This window comes from Macaca fascicularis, chromosome 5, assembly GCF_037993035.2.
Source record: "Macaca fascicularis isolate 582-1 chromosome 5, T2T-MFA8v1.1".
Taxonomy (NCBI): Eukaryota; Metazoa; Chordata; class Mammalia; order Primates; family Cercopithecidae; genus Macaca; species Macaca fascicularis.
Window position 1 is genome coordinate 14,874,659 of NC_088379.1, and position 21,912 is coordinate 14,896,570.

The 21,912-nt window shown below is 41.9% G+C and overlaps 1 protein-coding gene and 1 pseudogene across 8 annotated transcripts in view; one reads left to right on the forward strand and one right to left on the reverse strand.

Annotated features, from left to right (window-relative positions):
• Positions 1–20,738, forward strand: part of BST1 (bone marrow stromal cell antigen 1) — a 65,249-nt gene extending 44,511 nt beyond the window's left edge. For 4 of the 8 annotated variants that reach the window (XM_074039440.1, XM_074039441.1, XM_015450074.3 and 1 more), the window contains exons 5-9: positions 2,167–2,243; positions 2,590–2,682; positions 7,165–7,251; positions 10,767–10,826; positions 19,683–20,738. In XM_074039440.1, the coding sequence (XP_073895541.1) occupies positions 2,167–2,243; positions 2,590–2,682; positions 7,165–7,251; positions 10,767–10,826; positions 19,683–19,788 (423 nt within the window). In that variant the 3' untranslated portion in view covers positions 19,789–20,738. Of the gene's footprint in view, positions 1–2,166; positions 2,244–2,589; positions 2,683–7,164; positions 7,252–7,855; positions 8,589–10,766; positions 10,827–19,682 lie in introns of those variants that run through there. The other 4 variants (XM_074039438.1, XM_074039442.1, XR_012434698.1 and 1 more) reach the window with 3 other exon arrangements.
• On the reverse strand, positions 18,692–19,590 carry LOC102123799 (large ribosomal subunit protein uL1-like; annotated as a pseudogene).
• Positions 20,739–21,912: the final 1,174 nt, after the last annotated feature.

Sequence of the window (21,912 nt, forward strand, 5' to 3'; positions counted from 1 at the left end):
ACCTTAGCAGATAAGTATTCAATAAATGTTAGCAGTTATTATTTTAAATATTTTCATCTTTTTTTTTTTGAGACAGAGTCTCACTCTGTCGATCTCAGCTCACTGCAACCTCCGCCTCCCGGGTTCAAGTGATTCTTCTGCCTCAGTCTCCTGAGTAGCTAGAACTACAGGCGCGTGCCACCATGCCCAGCTAATTTTTGTATTTTTAGTAGAGATAGGGTTTCACCATATTGGCCAGGCTGGTCTCGAACTCCTGACCTCGTGATCTGCCCGCCTCAGCCTCCCAAAGTGCTGGGATTAAAGGCGTGAGCCACTGTGCCTGGCCAAATATTTTCATCTTTATGACAATTATATGAGGCAGAGACTTTTATCAGGTAATAACGTAATAAAATACCTTATTTTACAGATAATAAAGTAAGGTACAGAGAGGTCAAGAAGCTTGACTAGGGTTATGGAACTGACAAGTAGGGGAGCTAGGATTTGAAACCAGGCAGGCTGACTCGAGATCAGACTTTCAACCACAACGTTATACAGCCTCATTGCATCTGCATACTTTTTATTTTTATTTTTATCTTTTTTTTTTTTTTTTTCTTTTGAGACAGAGTCTCTCTGTGTCACCCAGGCTGGAGTGCAGTGGCACATTCTCAGCTCACTGCAACCTCCACCTCCCAGGTTCAAGCAATTCTCCCACATCAGCCTCCCGAGTAGCTGGGACTGCAGGTGCGTGTCACCACGCCCAGCTAATTTTTGCATTTTTAGTTGAGACAGGTTTTTGCCATGTTAGCCAGGCTGGTCTCAAACTCCTGACCTCAGGTGATCTGCCCACCTCAGTCTCCCAAAATGTTGAGATTACAGGCATGAGCCACCATGCCTGGCTCTGCACACATTTTTTTTTAAAATATTTTTTTTCTTTTTGTCAGTGTAATAGCTGCTCATAATAGTGATTGACACATACAGAAAATATAAATTAATCACCCACATTCCTACCACCTAAAGGCAACCCATTTAGCATAGTGGTGACCAGGTATTGGCATTTAAGAATTTAACTATGACTGTTAGCACTATTTGGAAGCAATCTGAGACATGGATAACATGGAGTATATTGTTTGATATTGAGTATCATTTTGCTAGGGAATGAACCCAGCCACCTATACATCACTGCCACATATTTCACCTCTACACCTCCTTCATTCTACTATAAACATTTTATGAGGGAAATTACATGCTCCAGTAGTATTTTGAAGTGGAGATTTTGGAATTTCTGTAGACCTGTCACTCCGTTGGGAATCCTAGACTTCGGCCCATGTATTTTTAACACAGTAAAGCTCATGCTCCTCCAACAACTGTTGCATTTTGCTTTGAAAGTAAGCACTTCCTATGCTATTGCAAATACTGTAGACTTTTACTAATGGCTGGTTAATATTTCAGACACTTAAGTATCACAGTTTACTTACCATCCCCTTGTTAAGTATTTGGTATTGGTTATAATATTTCAGTATTACAAAGAATGCTGCACCACACATCTTTGTGCACAATGCTCCTGGTAGTCCTTAGTGCTGTTTGCCAGATAATTCTGGCTTGTCTTTTGAGCCCACCGTTTGCACTTCCCTGCCTCATGAAATTATTTACATGTGACTTACACTGGCCAATCAGTTGCAAGCGGGAGTGATGTGTGTGACTTTTGGGTGGAAGCCTTTAAGAAGTGGTCCATGATTTGTCACTGTCTCCTCCCTTTCCTGGCAATCAGAGATTTTGCAGATGTGTCCCAGAATGAGGACACGTGCAACAAAACCCCAGTGGGCCTGTGATAAACATGTAGTGTGAGCATGATATAAATCATTGTTGTTTTAAAGTCACTGCAGTTTCGAGGTTCTTTGCTAAGGGAGCATAACCTACTTTATTATAGCTGATAAGATACTGCATATTTTCTATTATCTTCTTGGGGTAGATTCCCAGACATGGATTACTGAGTCTATGAGTTTTTTGACATTTCAAGGCAATTTGCTTTCCAAAATAAACCAATTTGCATTTCTACTAAGCCATATGAAATGCCACATTTATCATATCCTTGCCATTATTTAGAACTGACGATTTGTAAAAATGCTCATTTCATAGCAGAAAAATGTCACGTCTTTATTTGCTAAAAATACTTGGTTCTTCTCATAGTATTCAAAGGATAGTTCTGGGGTGATCCACGTCATGCTGAATGGTTCAGAGCCAACAGGAGCCTATCCCATCAAAGGGTAAGAACACCAGCACATTCAAACACAACAGAGAATGCCCAAATATTTATTTAATTGTTTTAAACAGAGGCTAAAGAAAATTATCCTAGTCCCCATCTCATGCTTGCTTCTGTAAATTTAGGTAAAGCAAAACAGATGAATGACCTGGTGATCAGAGCCATGTCTATAGAGTTAAACCATTAACAGCTGATGAATACTGGAATAAAAAGTAAACTAAAAATAAAAGCTAAAGAAGAAAAACTTCTAAAAGCCCTTTATTTTTTAAAGAAGAGTAATGATAAATTAACTAAAAACTGAAATGGAAAAAATATCATATTGCTTTAGGGCTTTAAGAAATGTTTCTCAGTTTTTTTGCAGATTATGAAATTCCAAACCTCCAGAAGGAAAAGATTACACGAATTGAGATCTGGGTTATGCATGAAATTGGGGGACCCAATGTGTAAGTTATGGTGATATTGATGATGATAATTGCACAAGTTTGTTTTTCTTGATTATGATATGATCAAGTTCGTTTAACATTTTCAGTTTGGGGGAAATGACAGCCTTCTTGTTTCTAACGGGGTTGGTAGAGAAAGACAGAAGCTTGACTTCCTGGGAATGCCACTAGTCAGTCCTGAGCCCAGAGAGAAAACCTCCTTTATCCGGGATATTCTTCTCAGCCAGCAAAGACAGTGTTCCTTTCTGAGTGACTTGGGTAGCTTTGGATGGGCGAGTTCCTTATGCATTTGTGAGGGTCTAAGTCATTTTCTCCTTCTGGTCATTTGAAATTCAAAAGCCCTCACCAGTGGTTCTCAGAATTAACCTAAGGACTCTATAATTAAGATGTCATTCTCAGAGAACAACCAGCTCTTCAACTGGGTCTTGAATAACTGGTTAAGAAAACTTTTATGATCCACATTTTCTGGGAAGCCACATGAGTTTATATGTAAATGCAAACTTAAACTCATCCTTCTCAGCAGTGAAGGGCACTGCTGGCACAAACTCAAGATAAAAAAGTTAAATTGATTTGGTTTAAAGAAAAGCCAACGAGGCCACAGCCTAAATAAAGCTGGACAGCCATGATGGAGCTTCAGAAACAAGCTGGGGCCTTGTCCTTCGGAACAGTCCCTCTGTGCTACCTGGAGGAAGGTATTACTAACCCCAAGGAGTGGAGGTCCCATTGAAAGTGTTTAGGAGAACCTCAGTGAATTCCCTGTGTCTGTGTCAGCCCCCAGGACTCTCTAAGACTCACCATATAAGGGGTAATTTTTCCCCTGTCCCTTGGGCAATAGATCGTGATAAATTTGCAAACTACTTAATTATACCAAGATCTGCATTCCCTTTCTCAGAAGACAAATTATACTTATTTTTGCATGAAAAATGCATATCGTTGGTCTAATTTTTGTGAGAAGTTGCTCTGTCTAGAAGTTATACTTGCTTGTTATTTTACTGTATCTGTCAGAGGAAGCACAAAACCTACCTCTAATGAGATAAGGGGATTGGCATTCAACGTCATCTCAGCCCATCATTTCTGCTGTATGAGAGGTTACAAAAGGAGTCAGAGCACCTGGTAGTACATTTGAGCCACAGGGTGGAGGTGCAGGTCATGATCTAAGGAAGTAGGACTCTTGGCTCACATTTTAGGGAAAACATATTAGCACCATAGTTAATAAAATTATAATGTATTAGGGATTATTATTGTTAAATAAGTAGATTTTAGCTGCTCTTGTCACACAAAAAAGTAACTATGTGAGATGATAGATGGTTAATCTGCTTTGCTATAATAACCAATTTACTATCTATATGTATCTAATGACATCATGCTGTACATCTCAAATATACAAAATAAAACTTATTTAAAAAATAAAACTCATAAGCAAAGAGCTAAACACAGCATGGCTAACACCTGATTGTGTTTAGCATGGTTTGGCCTGCCTTTATTCAAATAAACAGTTTATAGTTATTTATTTATTTATTTATTTATTTATTTATTTATTTATTTTTTGAGACAGAATTTCGCTCTTGTTGCCCAGGCTGGAGTGTAGTGCAACCTCAGCCTCCCGAGTTCAAGTGATTCTCCTGACTCAACCTCCTGACTGCTGGGATTACAGGTGTCCACTAGCACGTCCAGCTGATTTTTTGTATTTTAGTAGAGGCAAGGTTTCACCATGTTGGCCAGGCCGGTCTCGAATTGCTGAACTCAGGTGATCCACCTACCTCAGCCTCCCAAAGTGCTAGGATTACAGGGGTGAACCACCATGCCCAGCCTTTATAGTTATTTTAATAACACATTCACTTATCTCTGTGTCCAGGTGTCCTGCAGCCTAAATGTCGTTGCTTACTGAAAAAAAAATTCTAAGTAGTGAGCCTGGCCCAGAGTAAGGCATTGTCCCAGGTATTGGCAAAGTTCTAAAAAATGATGTTATTCAACACTGTGCTTTCTTCATTCCTGTAATGCCTGGAATTCCACTTCTGTAAAAATTTCCAGTTGCTCATTTCCTCCCTGTACACTCCCACTCTATTAATTTTATGGTGGTGAGGCTGTTTACCATCCCATTTCATGTAAAGTCAGGGTCCTGTTTGTAATATATCGTGCCTAATAACCACAGTTGTTGGTGGTGTGTATCTATCTCTGTTTGCATTTGTAAATTCTCCCTGCTTGATTGTGACCATTACTGAAAGCAGGTAAGAATCACTGTTGGAAACACATGAAAAAATGCTCATCATCACTCATCATCAGAGAAATGCAAATCAAATCCACAATGAGATACCATCTCACACCAGTTAGAATGGCAATCATTAAAAAATCAGGAAACAACAGGTGCTGGAGAGGATGTGGAGAAATAGGAACACTTTTACACTGTTGGTGGGACTGTAAACTAGTTCAACCATTGTGGAAAACAATGTGGCGATCCCTCAAGGATCTAGAACTAGAAATATCATTTGACCCAGTCATCCCATTACTGGGTATATACCCAAAGGATTATAAATCATGCTGCTATAAAGACACATGCACACGTATGTTTATTGCAGCACTATTCACAATAGCAAAGACTATTGGAATCAATCCAAATGTCCATCAGTGACAGACTGGATTAATAAAATGTGGCACATATACACCATGGAATACTATGCAGCCAAAAAAAAAAAAAAAAAAGAATGAGTTTGTGTCCTTTGTAGGGACATGGATGCAGCTGGAAACCATCATTCTCAGCAAACTATCGCAAGAACAGAAAACCAAACACCGCATGTTCTCACTCATAGGTGGGAAATGAACAATGAGATGACTTGGACACAGGAAGGGGAACATCACACACCGGGGCCTATTGTGGGGAGGGGGGAGGGGGAAGGGATAGCATTAGGAGATATACCTAATGTAAATGATGATATAGTGGGTGCAGCACAGCAACATGGCACATGTATACGTACGTAACAAACCTGCACGTTGTGCACATGTACCCTAGAACTTAAAGTATAATAATAATAAAAACACACACACACACACACAATCACTGTTGGTATGAGTGTGGGAAATTGCCACTCTCATACTTTATCAGGGTGTAATTTGGCCATTCATATAAAAGCCTTAAACTGGATTCAAATCTTTGATGCCAGAAAACCTACTTTCAGGAATTTATACCAACGGAACAAATAATTAATAATGTGTATGAAAATGAAGTTCCAGTCAGTGACTGTCTGGGCTGGTGGCATGGGAGGTAAGAATTTACCAAGACAGTTGTAGGTAAAGAAAGACAGATTTATTAGAGAAAGTATGAAAATATGTTGTAAGGGTGCAACTGGCAGGTCAGCAAGAGACAAGCTGACTGCAGGGAGACAAAGGCTTACTGGGAATTTTACAGAATGGTGCTTGTGCTGTGTGCTGAATAGCACTTGTGCAGTTCTGATAACACCAAGGTTGCAGTGAGCTAACTTGCCTTTTTCTATCAGCTGAGCGTCTGGTGATAGGTGGCCTTGGGAAGGTTGTGAGTTATTTGTGCAGGAAGCCTATGTGCCCTGGACCATGAAGAAGGTAGACTGGTCTACATGAAGAAGGTAGACCTGGACCATGAAGAAGGTAGACAAAGCTTATCTGCTTTGTCTTTTTGCTTTCCCCTGCTCCTGCCAGCCTGACTCCGTTTTCCTAATTAGGACTCCACACCAACAAAGTTTGTTCTAGTGTAAATGGCATTGAAATAAAAGAATCGACCTAGGTCTTCAACAAGAGAGGATGGGTTCTATGAGTGTTGGTCTGTTTATGTAAGGGAGACCATGCTGGAGCTAAAAATAATGGCAGAGAAGTGTGTGTGTTTGTATGTGTGTGTGTGCAGACAGGACCTAAAACAGACTACAAAACACATTGGATAGCAGAGACCCATTGCTGTATTTTAAAAATCTTGCAGAAATAAATATATTTTAAAAGTCTAGACCTATATACACCAAAATGTTAACAGCAGCTATCTCTAGGGGTGTGAGATTTGGGGTAATTTTAAAAAATTTTTGTTTATTTGCATTTTCTAATATTTTTAAATCTGTATGTTTTGGTGGCTACTTAAAACTTCAAATGAATATACTGTAGTGTAGGGTGAACAAATTGGCAGGTAGCAATGTGCCGAGCCCCTGGAGCACATTGCAGATATGTGTCACTGTCTGGGGACAGACTACACAGGTGGCTGACACCACGTGCATGCACTGGCCCTGGCTTTCCCAGCGCTCCCGGCTGCCCAGCTTCAGGTCTGGTTCTGGGGTCTTTCAGAGCATCATCTCCTGGGTCCTGCAGGTTTACCAGAAGCAGCCCTCTTTAAACCAGAGACATTCCTCTTTTCTTTCTGGGAGTAGAATATCCAGGAGCACATGGTCAAAAGAAATTATGATTATCCCAGAAACAACTTCCTCTTCCACCTCTTATTTGCTTACTTTTTAATTATGTATTTTTATGTTTTAGGGAATCCTGCGGGGAAGGCACCATGAAAGTCCTAGAAAAGAGGCTGAAGGACATGGGGTTCCAGTACAGCTGTATTAATGATTACCGGTAGGTGGCCTATATATCAATGTGTACTTGTAGAGGCGGTGTGTGATTTTGGAGGAGGTGGGCTGCCAAAAAGGTATTGCTGGTTCTCAGCTCTGAAGGCCATGGGGTGGTGTCTTCTGGGTGGCCTCTTGGTGTGGAGGCAAGGAGCACCTTCTGGCCTGGGTTTGGCCAGGGCCCCACCTACTGCTGTCCAGAGTCCATCTTCATGGCATTTAAAGGACACACAGAGCAGCACTTTCTCATTTGCTCATGCCTAGTTCTCTCCTCACTGTGCTTACTGTGCAGTGAGACACGGGAGGACAGGGACTAATGAAGTTCCTATGTCTTTGGATCTCTGTGGGATCCTTGTGCATGACAGGTGCTAAGGTGGGAGTTTGTTTGAGATATTTACAGACACATCTTGACCACAGACCAATAGGAAAATAATAGTAACTACCACTTGGTGAGCACCTATGGGCCAGACCCTTTATATACTTATAATCAGATATCATTTATGGGCCTTCTTGCTTGTAATTAAAAAAAAAAAAAAACTTGGCTCGAGCCCTAAGGTAGTTGCAAGCCATCTCTGGACTCAAAACCCTGCCTCTCGCTCTCTCTGCCTCAGCCCCCAAGACTGTGGACCTGCTGATTCTGCAAGGGGCTGAAATCCAACACTGCAAAAGCTGAGTGGCTTTCTTGAACATTTCTGAGTGTCGCAGGGTGGAAATGATGTCAGTGGTCTTCTCTTGTTGCCCAACACCCTTGATTATCCTGCTTTTCTGCCACTTTCTGCCTTCCCAGCAGCCCCATGGACTGGATCATTCTCCCAGCTGAGCAAAGCACCCTAAATGTGTGAACCACTCCCTCCCACTCCATGCCTCCTCAAGACAAGGAGCCCCTCAAGGCTGTTCTGTTACCTGTACCTTTTACTCATATATTATTGCCAATGCCCTCAAAAGTTAGATGTTGTTTATCACCCCCTCTTAAAAACAAAACAAAGGAAATGTCCTTTTCTGGAAATATAATCTATGTACAGAAAAATATACAAAACATGAGTACACAGGTGGATGAAGTTTCCCCCATTTAGCGCATACCTGCAACCAGCCCTCAGACCAATAAACAGAACATAACCAGCATCCCCAGAGGCTCCCATTGGCCTCTTTTGGCCACCAACCCCATAGTAACCACTCTCCAGATTTGTAATGTCATTTATTAGTTTTATCTGTCTTTAAGCTTTAAACTCAGTGACAGAGCTGAGTTTTGAACCCAGCTTTGCATGGCCTTAAAGCATGCTCTTTCCCTCATGCTACCAAGCTCTTCCTTCCTTAATAAAAGCTCCAGTAGTAAATTTTAAAAAATATTCAATTCTTGGCTGAGCGCGGTGGCTCATACCTGTAATCCCAGCACTTTGGAAGGCCAAGGTGGGCGGATAACGAGGTCAGGAATTTGAGGCCAGCCTGGCCAACATGGTGAAACCCCGTCTCTACTAAAAATACAAAAATTAGCTGGGCGTGGTGGTGGGTGCCTGTAATCCCAGCTACTCGGGAGGCTGAGGCAGGAGAATCACTTGAACCCAGGAGGTGGAGATTGCAGTGAGCCGAGATCATACCATTGCACTCCAGCCTGGGTGACAAGAGCAAGACTCCGTCTCAAAAAACCAAAAGAATTCAATTCTTACTCCAAAACAGCTCAATAGCCAAGCACAGTGGCATGCACCCGTAGTTCCAGCTACTTGGGAGTCTGAGGTGGGAGGATTGCTTGAGCCCAGGAGTTCAAGGGAACAGTGAGCTATGATGGGGCCACTACACTCTAGCCTAGGTGACAGAGCAAGACCTGGTCTCAAAATAAAACAAAGCAAACTCCCTGCCATCAACCCCTCAATACCAAACCAAACAAAGCAAAAAAACAAGCTCAATGATGGAGAAAATTGTAGCTAAAATTTTTGCATTCACAACCGCTTTGCTTTGTTTTTATGTCATTGGGCTGAGCTGTAATAGCCGGGCCAGAGCCCAAGTCTCCTTCCCCCTTACAGCTGCCCTGGGTCTGGACTTATATCCTTCCTCTCCATTGGTGTCCCCACCTCAGTCGGCCTCAGGGCTCTTCTCTTCCAAGCCTGACTCAGTAACGAAACAAGGAAGCTCCCATTTCTTTACTGCCCATAAGTTGTTTCTGTGTTAGTGTCAGGAGCAGAGAGGATACAATAAAAGGTATAACATGGGAAAGTGACAAGGGTTAACATGACAAATCCAACTCCAACCCGGATGTGAGAACCTCCTGCCCCTCACAATTCAGGTGGCACTGCCTTCTGCCCCACATCAGTTGAAGGTTCTCCCTGAGGTGCTTGCCCATTTTGGAGGGGGCTTATCTTTTCACAGCCTCCCTTACCTCCCGGTTGGTTTCTGCCAGCACTGTGTTGAATCAGATTCAGTGAAACTCCATGCCTGTTTTTGGACGTACACAATGACAGATAATTACTCTTATTAAAAATATGTGCATCAGGTAGACATTAATGAAAGGTAGCTGAGTCAAGGACAGAAGACATGGCATGCCATAGAGAGAACAGTACCACGTTCCTGTTCTTCCATAGTCCCCTGCAGTGATCCTGCCACAGAGATCCTGTCTAGGCTTGTCTCCTACCTTACTCCCCATGTGCCACCAAGACCTGGCTCCTGTCTTCATTGCTGCTTCCCTTCCCCACCCTTGGTGCCTTGGAACTTCACATCTTCTCCCTCTACTGTGCACAGAAAGTTAGCATTCCTCTCTGATGCCTGAGCGCTGACCATCACCCATGTGGTTCAAGTCCACCCTTCTGCCCAAAGTACTTATCAGGTTGTACTGTAATGTCATATGTGCATATAGAAGTGGTTAGAAGCTCGGGCCCTGGAGTCAGCCTGCATAATTCAAGTTCAGCCCTTCAACTTGCTGCTATGAGAACTTGGGCAGGTTACTGTGGTCAGCTTTGTAATTGTAAACTGGAGAAGATAAAGCACCTATTCCATTTGGTTGTTATGAGGATTAAATGACATGATCCTCACAGAAGATATAATCAAATGTCTTGGTACATAGTAAGTGCTTGATAAATGCTGGCTAATATTTTTATTTGTTTTATTTTTTCTAGACACAAGTCCTCACTCTGTTTTCCAGGCTGGAGTGCAGTGGTGCGATCATAGTTCACTGCAGCCTTGAACTCCTGGGCCTCCCGCCTCAGCCTCCTGAGTAGCCGAGACTATAGGCGTGAGCCTCTGCACCCAGATAATTTTTAGACTTTTTTTTTTGTAGAGCCAGCGTCTCGCTATGTTGCCCAGGCTGGTCTCAAACTCCTGGTCTCAAGCAGTCCTCCTGCCTCAACCTCCCAAAGCGCTGGGATTACAGGCATAAGCCACCATGCTGGGCCACTAATATTTTTAGAGGAAATAGTTTGTGTATTCTTTGAGGTCAGAGACTACTGTATCTCCAGGACTTTTCATGCAAGCCATAAATGTTTCATGGATGAAAGTTATTTAAATAACCCCTTAAATATTATTTTCTTTCTGTAGACCAGTGAAGCTCTTACAGTGTGTGGACCACAGCACTCATCCTGACTGTGCCTTAAATTCGTAAGTAAATGTCTTAACTCAGGTCGTTCTTTCCCAAGATAACCATCTCCTTTCAGAAGTTTTCAGTTCACAAACATGAACATATTATCAAACGCAGATGTAAGTGTGCTCATTTGGTTCTGGTTTGGCATTATTTTTATTTATATGTATCTGTCTTAGTTTTTGTACAAAAAGCAATCACGCTACACATAACGTCCTGCTGTGAGCTTTCTTCACTTGCTGGTGTAATGCGGCCATCCTTTGAAGTTTGTTCATACTTTCTGTCCCAGTCTGCTAGTGGCTGTAGAGCAATCTGTAGGATGGTCACACCACCTTTTATGTAATCCCGTCTGAGTCATGGGCTGGCTTGTTTGTATGTTGTTGTAGTAGTTTTTTTTAGCTATTATAAACAATACTGAAATATAATCCTTGATTATATGCTTTAAGCTGTTGTGCAAGTATTTGTGTAGGATAGATTCCCAGAAATGGAACTGCTGGGTCAAAGAATGTGTGTATTTTAAATTTTGGTGTGTTCTGCAAAATTCTGATATGTTTCAGAAAGGCTGTGCCAGGATACACTCCCACCACCAGTCTATGCTGGGAGCACCCCTTCTCCACTCCTCCACACTATGCATTTTCTACATCCATATCTGTATCTGTGCCTGTACCTATAACCATATCACTTTAGCCAATCTTAGGGGTAAAACATAGCGCATTATTGTCATTTCAGTTTGTGTTGGCCGGGAGATTTCTGATCCCTCCACTTGAATTCTCTTATGAAATCTATTTACTAACATCATGTTTGTCCTGCCAATCCACCTCAGGTGTGCTTTCCTTTATGAGACTTTCCTCATTCTCCACGTGGATTGAGGAACTCTCTTCTCTTTGCTCCCAAGGACTTTGTGCACAATCTGATGACAGTGCTTTACTTTTCCTAGCCCTGCTGTCGTTCATTCTGTACCATCTGCCTGCCTCACTCTGCCTTCCTCTTTGTGTTTCTCTTAGTATTTTTCATTAGAGTTGCACATAGTGGGTGCACCATCAATGCCTGCAGGATCCATTCGTCCATCTACAAGAGAAGAGAACTAATCGGAGTGCACAGCAACTATATGCTAGGCATTTGCTGTGTGCACTACATAAAATACTATGTTTATCTGAATAACTAGTAAGTTTAAGAGAGTCAGGCTGGGCATGGTGGCTCATGCCTGTAATCCCAGCACTTTGGGAGGCTGAGACAGGTGGATCACCTGAGGTCAGGAGTTCGAGACCGGCCTGACCAACATGGTGAAACCCCATCTCTACTAAATACAAAACATTAGCCGGGAGTGGTGGTTCATGCCTGTAATCCCAGCTACTTGGGAGGCTGAGGCAGGGGAATCACTTGAACCCAGTAGGCGGAGGTTGCAGTGAGCCGAGATTGCGCCAGTGCACTCCAGCCTGGGCAACAAGTGTGAAACTCCATCTCAAAAAATAAAATAAAATGAAATAAAATAAAATAAAATAAATAAGATAGAGAAAGAGAAAGAGAGAAAGAGATAAAGCACATGCCCTGGTGAGCTGGCTTGTCATCCCCATATAATTCTTCTTCCTTCTTCATTTAGTAATAGAACCCTTGAATTTTAAATGGGTTCATGGCTATCAAGAATAACAATCCTAGCTTCCCTACCCACTGTGGCCAAGTGACATGTGCAATTTCTGGGTTTAGCACTTGAAAGGAAGGGGCATACATTCCCTTTCTCCTTTTATGCTGGCTGGTATATGGGCCCACAAGATGTGGAGGTGAGCTGTCTTCAACTGGGCGTGGCAGAGCAACACAGCAAAAGGAAGCCGGGTGCCTCTGTACCATGGTGTCACTCTACCAGCCCTGGAGAGTTACTGAGAGAGAAATAAACATCTATCTTCTCTAAGCCACTGTCATTTAGACAGAAGCCAGACTTTCATTTGATCTGGTGTGGGTAGGTTCATATTCTCCCTTCAGAAGCAAAGAAACTCTGGCTCAGAGAAGTTAATGAAGGACTCACCCAAGACCACCCAGCTAGTGCAGGCAGAACCAGGATCTGAAGGAGTCTGAGAACTGTCAAAATTCACTCTGACAGATTTCTTGCTCTTTGGGCCGGAAATTAGGACAACAGACCCATCATCTCCAGCATGTATTCTAGGAGCCAACATCCCAGGGTTCGGTGATGGATTTAAGTCCTCTCCTCATGCTCTAATGCTATTCGTTCCCTGTGAATCTGGCCTACATCGTTTCTGAGTCCTCTCACAGTAGATAAAGAACAGCCTGTGAACCTGGGTCTCTCACAGGAGATAAAGAACAGCCTGTGAACCTGGGTCTCTCACAGAGATAAAGAACAGCCTGTGAACCTGGGTCTCTCACAGGAGATAAAGAACAGCCTGTGAACCTGGGTCTCTCACAGGAGATAAAGAACAGCCTGTGAACCTGGGTCTCTCACAGAGATAAAGAACAGCCTGTGAACCTGGGTCTCTCACAGGAGATAAAGAACAGCCTGTGAACCTGGGTCTCTCACAGGAGATAAAGAACAGCCTGTGAACCTGAGTCCTTCCTTTCCTCACCTGAAAATGAAGTCCACCCTCACATCGCTGCTGCTCAAAAACCTTCAAAGTTCTCTACCACCAAGTTCAGACTTCTGGTCCCATCTTCCAGGTTCATCATACTCTTTCCAGACACGTCACCCACTGCTTCTCACCTGGAACTTTTATTTCAAGGCTAGTTTTGATCCACTTCCCGTAAGATATTACATGCTTTCTTGCTCATTGGCCTGTGGAAACACCGTTTTGGCAGCAGTAAGCACTCTGTTCTTACTGAGTTAGTCAGATGATCTGAAATTGTCAGTTTTCTTATCTACAAAGCCTCCGTGAGGTTACTCTGATCCCTGATCTCAATATTTAAAATTATAGCCTCCATCTCACAACTGTGGCTCTTCAAAACCCTCATGTGACTGTATTTTTTTCTTTTTTATAGTATTTATCTTCTGACTGACCTACTTGTGAAGTTCATTCTTTTTTTTTTTGTTATTTTTATTTTTATTTTTATTTTTTTTTTGAGACAAGGTCTCTCTCTGTCACCCAGGCTGTAGTGCAGTGGCACAATTACGGCTCACTGCAGCCTTGACCTCCTGGGCTCACGTGATCCTCCCATCTCAGCCTCCCAAATAGCTGGGGAAACAGGCACTCACCACTATGCCCAGCTAACTTTTAAGTTTGTGTTTTGTTTTTTTTTTTTTTTGTAGAGATGAGGTCTCACTATATTACCCATGCTGGGAAGTTCATTCTTTAGCACCTCCCACCTGTTAGAACATGAGCTCCAGGAAGTCAGGGACTTTGACCTGTTTTGTTCACTGGTGATGGTATTCTAAGGACCTAAAACAGAGCTTGTAACCTGGTAGACACTTAGGAATGAATGAATGCACCAAATAGATGAATGAATGACTGAATGATTGGATTCTACCCTGGAAAGGCATAGATTTAAGAAGAACGACGTTCAAAGGTGCTGGGCAACCAAAAGGAATGACAAATACTCTACGACAGCTTCAGAGAAGTGCCCAGAGGCTGCATATGCAGAAGTTCTACGTTTTGATTGCAAGAAAAACAATCCTTCTGTGGGTCACTTATGTGGAAAAGGGGGGAATGAAGTTGTTGAAAAGATTTAGTGGTATAGACTTTCTAAGGAACCTGCAACCTTGTAAGGCTTGGATAGGGAAGAGTCCGTGGTGTTAGAATTACTTAGGATTGTATGGGTTTACTCTTTGTCTCATTATTAAGACTATCAACCTATACAGAAACAGACCATGTAAAATTCCTTGTTGTAAAACCCATTGCACCCTACACCACCATTCCTGAAATGGGCAAATGGTGCCATCCTAGCACCAGTGCCTTGGGTTAGCTCCCCTGCTGCAGGAAGCATAAGGAGAACGAGGGCAGCTCTTCTTACTTCTCCTTGGTATTTCTTTTTTCTTTTCTTTTCTTTTTTTTTTTTTTCCTGAGACGGAGTCTCGCTCTGTCGCCCAGGCTGGAGTGCAGTGGCGTGATCTCGGCTCATTGCAACCTCCACCTCCTGGGTTCAAGCAATTCCCCTGCCTCAGCCTCCTGAGTTTTCTCAGTATTTCTGAGTACTTTGCAGTGTCAGGCTTCCAGCTGGCACTCTGGAGTGATCATCTCATTTTACTCCAACCACGTTCCTGGAAGGAGGACAGTTTGATTGTCAGCAATGATGCTGGTTCAGAGAGATTAAGCGGTCACTCAGTGTAACTCAGAGGCAGAAGCAAAACCGACGTTTGTCTGTGTGTAAAGTTCTCATTCTTCCTACCACACCACACTGCCTTAAAGTGTCTCTGGGGCTCACACCACAGCAGGTAGGTAAGGGGTTTGCAGTTCCTGACCTGTTCTTTCCTGTGTGTGCGCATTCTTTCAGTGACTGTTGGTAGACATTTTTTGACAATTCTGCCCGATTCCTTTGAATGTCAAGGATAAAACTCTCTTTCACTCTGCCAAGTTTTTCTCCAACTTTCATCACCCTGGCAGGAATTTTACTAATCTCTTTTTTAAACATTCTAGTAGTGAATATTCATGGATAATTTACAAAAGAGAAACCACAAATAGCAAATGTACAAGATTATTTAATCGCTCTAATAATAATGGAATACAAATTCAGCAAGGTGTCATTTTCACCTAAACTTTTTTGACATACATTAAAACATAGCAGAAAAGTGTTTTAGAGATGTTATTCAAGCTTGATATCACTGTAAATTGATAAAGTGCTTTGGGAAAACAATTTGACAATATGCGTCAAGAATTAGAAAAGTATCACAGTCTTCGACCTAGGTCAGACTTTAGGGTACTTTTGGTGCCCTATTCTAAAGAAGTGATTCAAAAGGCGCATACAGCTTATAAGCTCAAATATGTTCGCCAGAGCATTCTTTATAATACTGAAATATTGGGAACTAGACCCAAATATCCACTGACAAGTAAATGGTTACATCAAAGGGTATACTTACTGGAGAGAGTAGAATGTATGTAGCTCTTAAGGACAATGGTAGAATAATCATATGGCAAGCAGAAGACCACATGAATAATCTAAGAGGAAACCTTAGATTATAAGGTCAATAAGCACCAACCTTAGCGCTTATAGATTATAATATTGACCAAAAATTCAGTAGACTTTTAATCTGCAGGATTGGTGATGATATGAGAAAACAGACATATAGTATTGGAATGAGGACTCAGTGTGGCGCTGAGGGCCAAGGGCAAACATCAGATCTCTTAACTTGGCCAGAAGTCTCTGTCCTAAATGCCCCAGGCCGCAGAGACAGGACTACTCATCTCTACTTGTTTAGGAATAGTGGGGTAAAGGGCTTTTAATCTGAAAAAATTTCAAATGAAATAAACAACTGTTGATGTAAATCCACCCATGTTATTGTTTTGTGGTAAATTTAGGGACAATCTGTATGTTTTGGTATTTAATTATTGGCAATATTTTAGAGAATGTAGCATATAAGAACAGCTGTTGGATTAAACCTGTGATGCCAGTATATGGGTTACTATTAAGTAACTAATTCTTTTTCTTTTTCCTTTTTTTTTTTTTTTTTTTTTGAGACAGGTTCTCACTCTGTCATCCAGGCATGGAGTGCAGTGGTGTGATCATGGCTTATTGTAGTCTCAACCTCGTGGGTTCAAGTGATCCTCCTGCCTCGTCCTGTCATGTGGCTAAGACTAGAGGCCCACGCCACCACTACTGGAAATTTTTCTTTTCTTTTTTCCTTCCTTCCTTCCTTTTTTTTTTTTTGATGGAGTCTCGCTCTGTCACCCAGGCTAGAGTTCAGTGGCTTGATATTGGCTCATCACTGCAGCCTCCACCTCCCGGGCTCAAGTGATTCTCCTGCCACAGCCTGCTGAGTAGCTGGGACTACAAATGTGAGCCACCACGCCTGGCTGACTTTTGTATTTTTAGTGGAGATGAGGTTTTACCATGTTGGCCAGGCTGGTCTCAAACTCCTGACTTTAGGTGATCCTCCTGCCTTGGCCTCCCAAAGTGCTGGGATTATAGGTGTGAACCACCATGCCCAGCCAAGTAACTGATTTTAGGCTTGGGACTTTTAGTAGGAAGTTATAAGAGAATTTTACTAAGTTTTGAACCAGTAGTGGAATTTGTAAAATAATTAAGATTAAATTTTATACATTTATTAGGTTTACTACAATCAAGTAATTGAGAAAGTTTGGCTAATTTAAAGTCATTTAAAAATTTTTTAAAAAGATATAATATTTTAATACTTAAGTCAAAAATAACCTGAAGCCTTGCCCAGTGGCTCATGCCTGTAACCCTAGCACTTTCAGAGGTCAATGTGGGAGGATCACTTGAGTCCAGGCATTCAAGACCAGCCTAGGCAACATGGTGAGACCCCGCCTCTACAAGCAAACAAACAAAAAATTAGTTGGGTATGTTGGTGTGCACCTATGGTCCCAGCTACTCAGGAGTCTGAGGCAGGAGGATTCTCTAAACCCAGGAGGGTCAATGCTTCAGTGAGCTGTAGTCACGCCACTGCACTCCAGCCTGGGTGACAGAATGAGACCCTTTCTCAAAGAATAATAATAATAATTTAACCTGAAATAACTTGAGTTTAAAACATCATGTGAATTAAGTAACTGTGACACATCCTTAAGAGTGACTGTCAGAGTTCACTAGGTTTTTAAATAGTACAGTGTGATTTGTAAATTAAATAAAAGGGCATGGGAAAATTAGGCTTTTGAGTGTATAAATGTAATAACAAGAATTAATTTTAAAAATCAAAGTAACTGCAAACAGTGCAGTTACCCCTCAAGTATAGTCTCACATTGACAAGAAAAGCTTTTTAAGTTACAAAGTGACAAACCAATGCACAGAATATGAACCCAGACATGTAAAGCAGAAGAAAGCAAAACAGCATATTTCTATTTGTGCATGATAATGGATGTAAGTGATAGAAATAGGTCTGAGAAAGTAAACTCCAAGCTGCTAACTGTGGGTTCCTTCTAGGCAAAGGAATAGGAACTGGCAAAAGATGAAGGGAGACTGTAATTATTAGTGTATTTAATTATGTGTCATTTTATTTTTTTTAAAAGTAAAGAAAAATGTAACCTTATGTTAATTAGTTAATTATTTGAAAGCAAAAGTCATTTTAAATTTTGAGTGAATCAAGTCTGGGACATTAACTGCATCACAGGTGCAATTGTACAAAATGTCCAGTAGGTGGAGCCCTAATACAAACCTGTGGGTGAGATTTCTTTAGCAAAAAAGAAAGGAGGACCAGCATTCAAATGGAGTCAGGAACTTTTAAGGACAGGGCCGCTAGTCCAGAGCCATGGGATATATTTCCAAGCCAACATTAGATGGTCTCATAATTTTAAAAACTCATATTTTAGTTAGTTTAAAAGAATTCAGTAATTTCTGGTTTTACAAACCCAGTGGTAAGATGCTGTTTACTATGAATAGGGTCCATATTTTGGGCAGGCCCTCTGTTGATGTCTTTGTGTCAGGACACTTAAACTCTGATAACGTAGCCATCAGTAGGGAACCTGGCTAACACCGTGTTCCATTCATACAATAAAAATTCATCCACAAGGAAGAATGAGTTAACTCCCTGTGTACCAATATGGAAGCATGTTCAAGATATGATGCAACACACGTTGTAGATTCCTTTTGTGCTTAGATAAAAGGATATCTAAAGACATTTAAGGATAACTTGCAGGGCAGCAGCAGGTCCTGTTGTCTAGAGAAGGTTTTTGCTCGGGAAACAATGTCTTGAGATGGTATTTCAATGACATGTGTGCTTAGGATTTCAGAAATAGGAATTAGTTCTATTAGGCAGGTTTAGCATGCATGTGTGCATTGCATTCCTGGAAAGAGAACTCAAACTGTCAAAGTTGGTTTTCTATGGAAAATGCAAATGGAGAGACTAAGAGACTTTTACTTTCCACTTTATAACTTCCTATATACTATGTAAATTTCTCCACGGTGTGCACAATTTGCTTTTTTTTTTCTTTCTTTCTTTCTTTCTTTCTTTCTTTTTTTTTTTTTTTACTGGTAGCAGTATAATTTATTCAAATGTGCCTTAATATAGGTGCTAGGGCTTGCCTATGGTGCTCTTGATATATAAGGCCAGGACATTCTGCCAGTTTTTCTGCCAGTTTTTCTTGAGCAATGTCACCAAGAAGTTGACAGGCAGGTGAATGTTACACACAAGCTCATTGTCTGTCCTTTTCACGTGGCCAACAGCCACAGCCAGACATAACACCTTCTTCATTTGGAACTTGATTATGCACTTCATCTCATCCACTTTGGCCATGTTTTTGTTGTGTGCGAGCAGGGAGGGGAAATTTCCTGCCTTATTTAGACCTGGGCCGAGAATTCGTGGGATGTGCTTGATCAGAGACTCTGAGGCCAAAAATGCATCATACTCTTGGCCAGCTTCTTGACCAATTTTCTATTCTTGTTGAGTTTTCTCAGTACTTTGTTTTCCATGTGGGGGATATCCACAGCCTTCACCTTGTCACAGTGCTGCTGGTTTTCAGGACACACACGGAGAACTTGGGGCGGGGAGTGGACTTAAGCCTGACAGTGCCCGAGAATCACTTGTCCTTCTGGGAAGTCATAGTTCTTCAAGCTGATCTGCAACTCCACCGTCTCCAGAAACTTGGGGTCCTTGCGCTGGTTCCGATGCAGGACTTCCCGCACCGCCTCCTACAGGGTGTCACGGGAGACTGCTGCTCCTGGCTTCTCCCTCCACGCTAACCAGAAAAGAGACTAATACTGCACATATATTTTTGAGTGTAGATTCCATACACCAATACTGACACTTTCTCTATTTCCTTGTTAATTTGCAGGGCAGCAGCCACTACTCAAAGAAAAGCCCCAAGTCTTTATGCAGAACAAAGTGCGGTTCTTATCATTCCCCTCCTTCTGGTGCTGGCTTCCGGGACTCAACGGTAACTGTGAACTGTGTTGCTCTAACCCTCCCCCAGCCCTGCAGCCTCCCCTTGCAATCATCATTCCTGTTCTGTGTATACCAAATGATTCTGTTGTCTAAAGAAGCTCTTTGCGGGGAAAACGATGTCCTGAAATGGTATTTCAATGAGACATATGCACAGGATTTCAGAAACAAGAAATTAGTTTTATTTGGCAGATTAAAAAATGCTGCATTAGAATTAAAGCAAGTTATTTTCTTATTTTTATAATGACACAAAGCACTGGGAGTCAGACTGCTTGTATATTATCAAACATTTTCAGAGAATTCTAATAAAGCTGTATTTTACATCATCTATATTTTCCTGTATCTCCTGTATCTCCACACACACTGCATGCTTGTTGATCACTTAAGATATATGTGTACTATACAAATGTATGCATATATATTTTGTCTGCAAAGATTTCATTTATTTGGTATAAAGATGTTCAGTTACTGGTTCCTTTTTGTTTTGAGAGACAGAGTTTCGCTCCTTTGCCCAGGCTGGAGTGAAGTGGTGAGATCTCAGCTCACTGCAACCTCCACTTCCAGAATTCAAGCGATTCTCCTGCCTCAGCCTCCCGAGTAGCTGGGATTGCAGGTGACTGCCACCATGCCCAGCTAATTTTTGTATTTTTAGTAGAGACAGGGTTTCACCATGTTGGCCACCATGTTGGCCAGGCCAGTCTCAAACTCCTGATCTAAGGTGATCCACCCGCCTCAGCCTCCCAAAGTGCTAGGATTACAGGCGTGAGCCACCACACCCAGCCATAATTGTTACTTATAATGAAGGAAAAACCCAAAATGTCCAGCAATATTTACATATTTACTGAAACTGTTTGGAACTTGTATTAGTTTGTTCTTGCATTGCTGTAAAGAACTACCTGAGACTGGGTAATTTACAACAAAAATTAAAAAGAGGTTTAATTGACTCACAGTTCTGTGTCCAGAATTGGTTCCTTCTGGTGGGTTCTTGGTCTCGCTGACTTCAAGAATGAAGCCGTGGACCTTCGTGGTAGTGTTACAGCTCTTAAAGATGGTGTGTCTGGAGTTTGTTCCTTCAGACGTGCCCGGAGTTTCTTCCTTCTGATGGGTTCGTGGTCTCGCTGACTTTAAGAATGAAGCTGTGGACCTTTGCGGTGAGTGTTACAGCTCTTAAAGGTGGTGTGGACCCAAAGAGTGAGCAGCAGCAAGATTTATTGTAAAGAGCAAAAGAACACAACTTCCACACCGTGGAAGGGGACCCAAGTGGGTTGCCATTGCTGGCTCTGTGGCCAGCTTTTATGCCTTTATTTGGCCCCACCCACGTCCTGCTGATTGGTCCATTTTACAGAGTGCTGATTGGTCCTTTTTACAGAGTGATGATTGGTGTATTTATAATCCTTTAGCTAGACACAGAGTGCTGATTGGTGCGTTTTTACAGAGTGCTAATTGGTGCATTTACAATCCTTTAGCTAGACACAGAGCACTGATTGGTGTGCTTTTACAGAGTGCTGATTAGTGCATTTACAATCATTTAGCTAGACAGAAAAGTTCTCCAAGTCCCCACTCGACCCAGGAAGTCCAGCTGTCTTCACCTCTCACTTCCACAGGCTTACAGGAAGCATGGCTGGGGAGGCCTCAGGAAACTTTTGATCATTGTGGAAGGCAAAAGGGAAGCAGGCATGTCTTACATGGCCAGAGAAGGAGGAAGGGAGTGAAGGGGGAGGTGCTATATGCTTTCAAACAACCAGATCTTGTGAGAACTCTGTCATGAGACAGCACTAGGGGGATGGTGCTAAACCATTAGAAACCACCTACATGAGCCAATCACCTCCCACCAGGCCTCACCTTCAACAATTCAATATGAAATTTAGGTGGGGATACAGAGCCAAACCATATCAGAACCATTTACATGGGTTTTAATATATTTGTAGAATGGAGTATCATTCAACAAGTAAAAGCCATGTTTACCAATTCAAATGTTCTTCAAATGGTGAATGAATAAACTAACTGGTAAATCTATACCATGGAATACTACTCAGCAATAAAGGTAACTACCTTGATATATGCAGCAATATGGATGAAACTAAAATGTGAGAGCTGCCACACCAAAAGGCTACCAGCTGTAT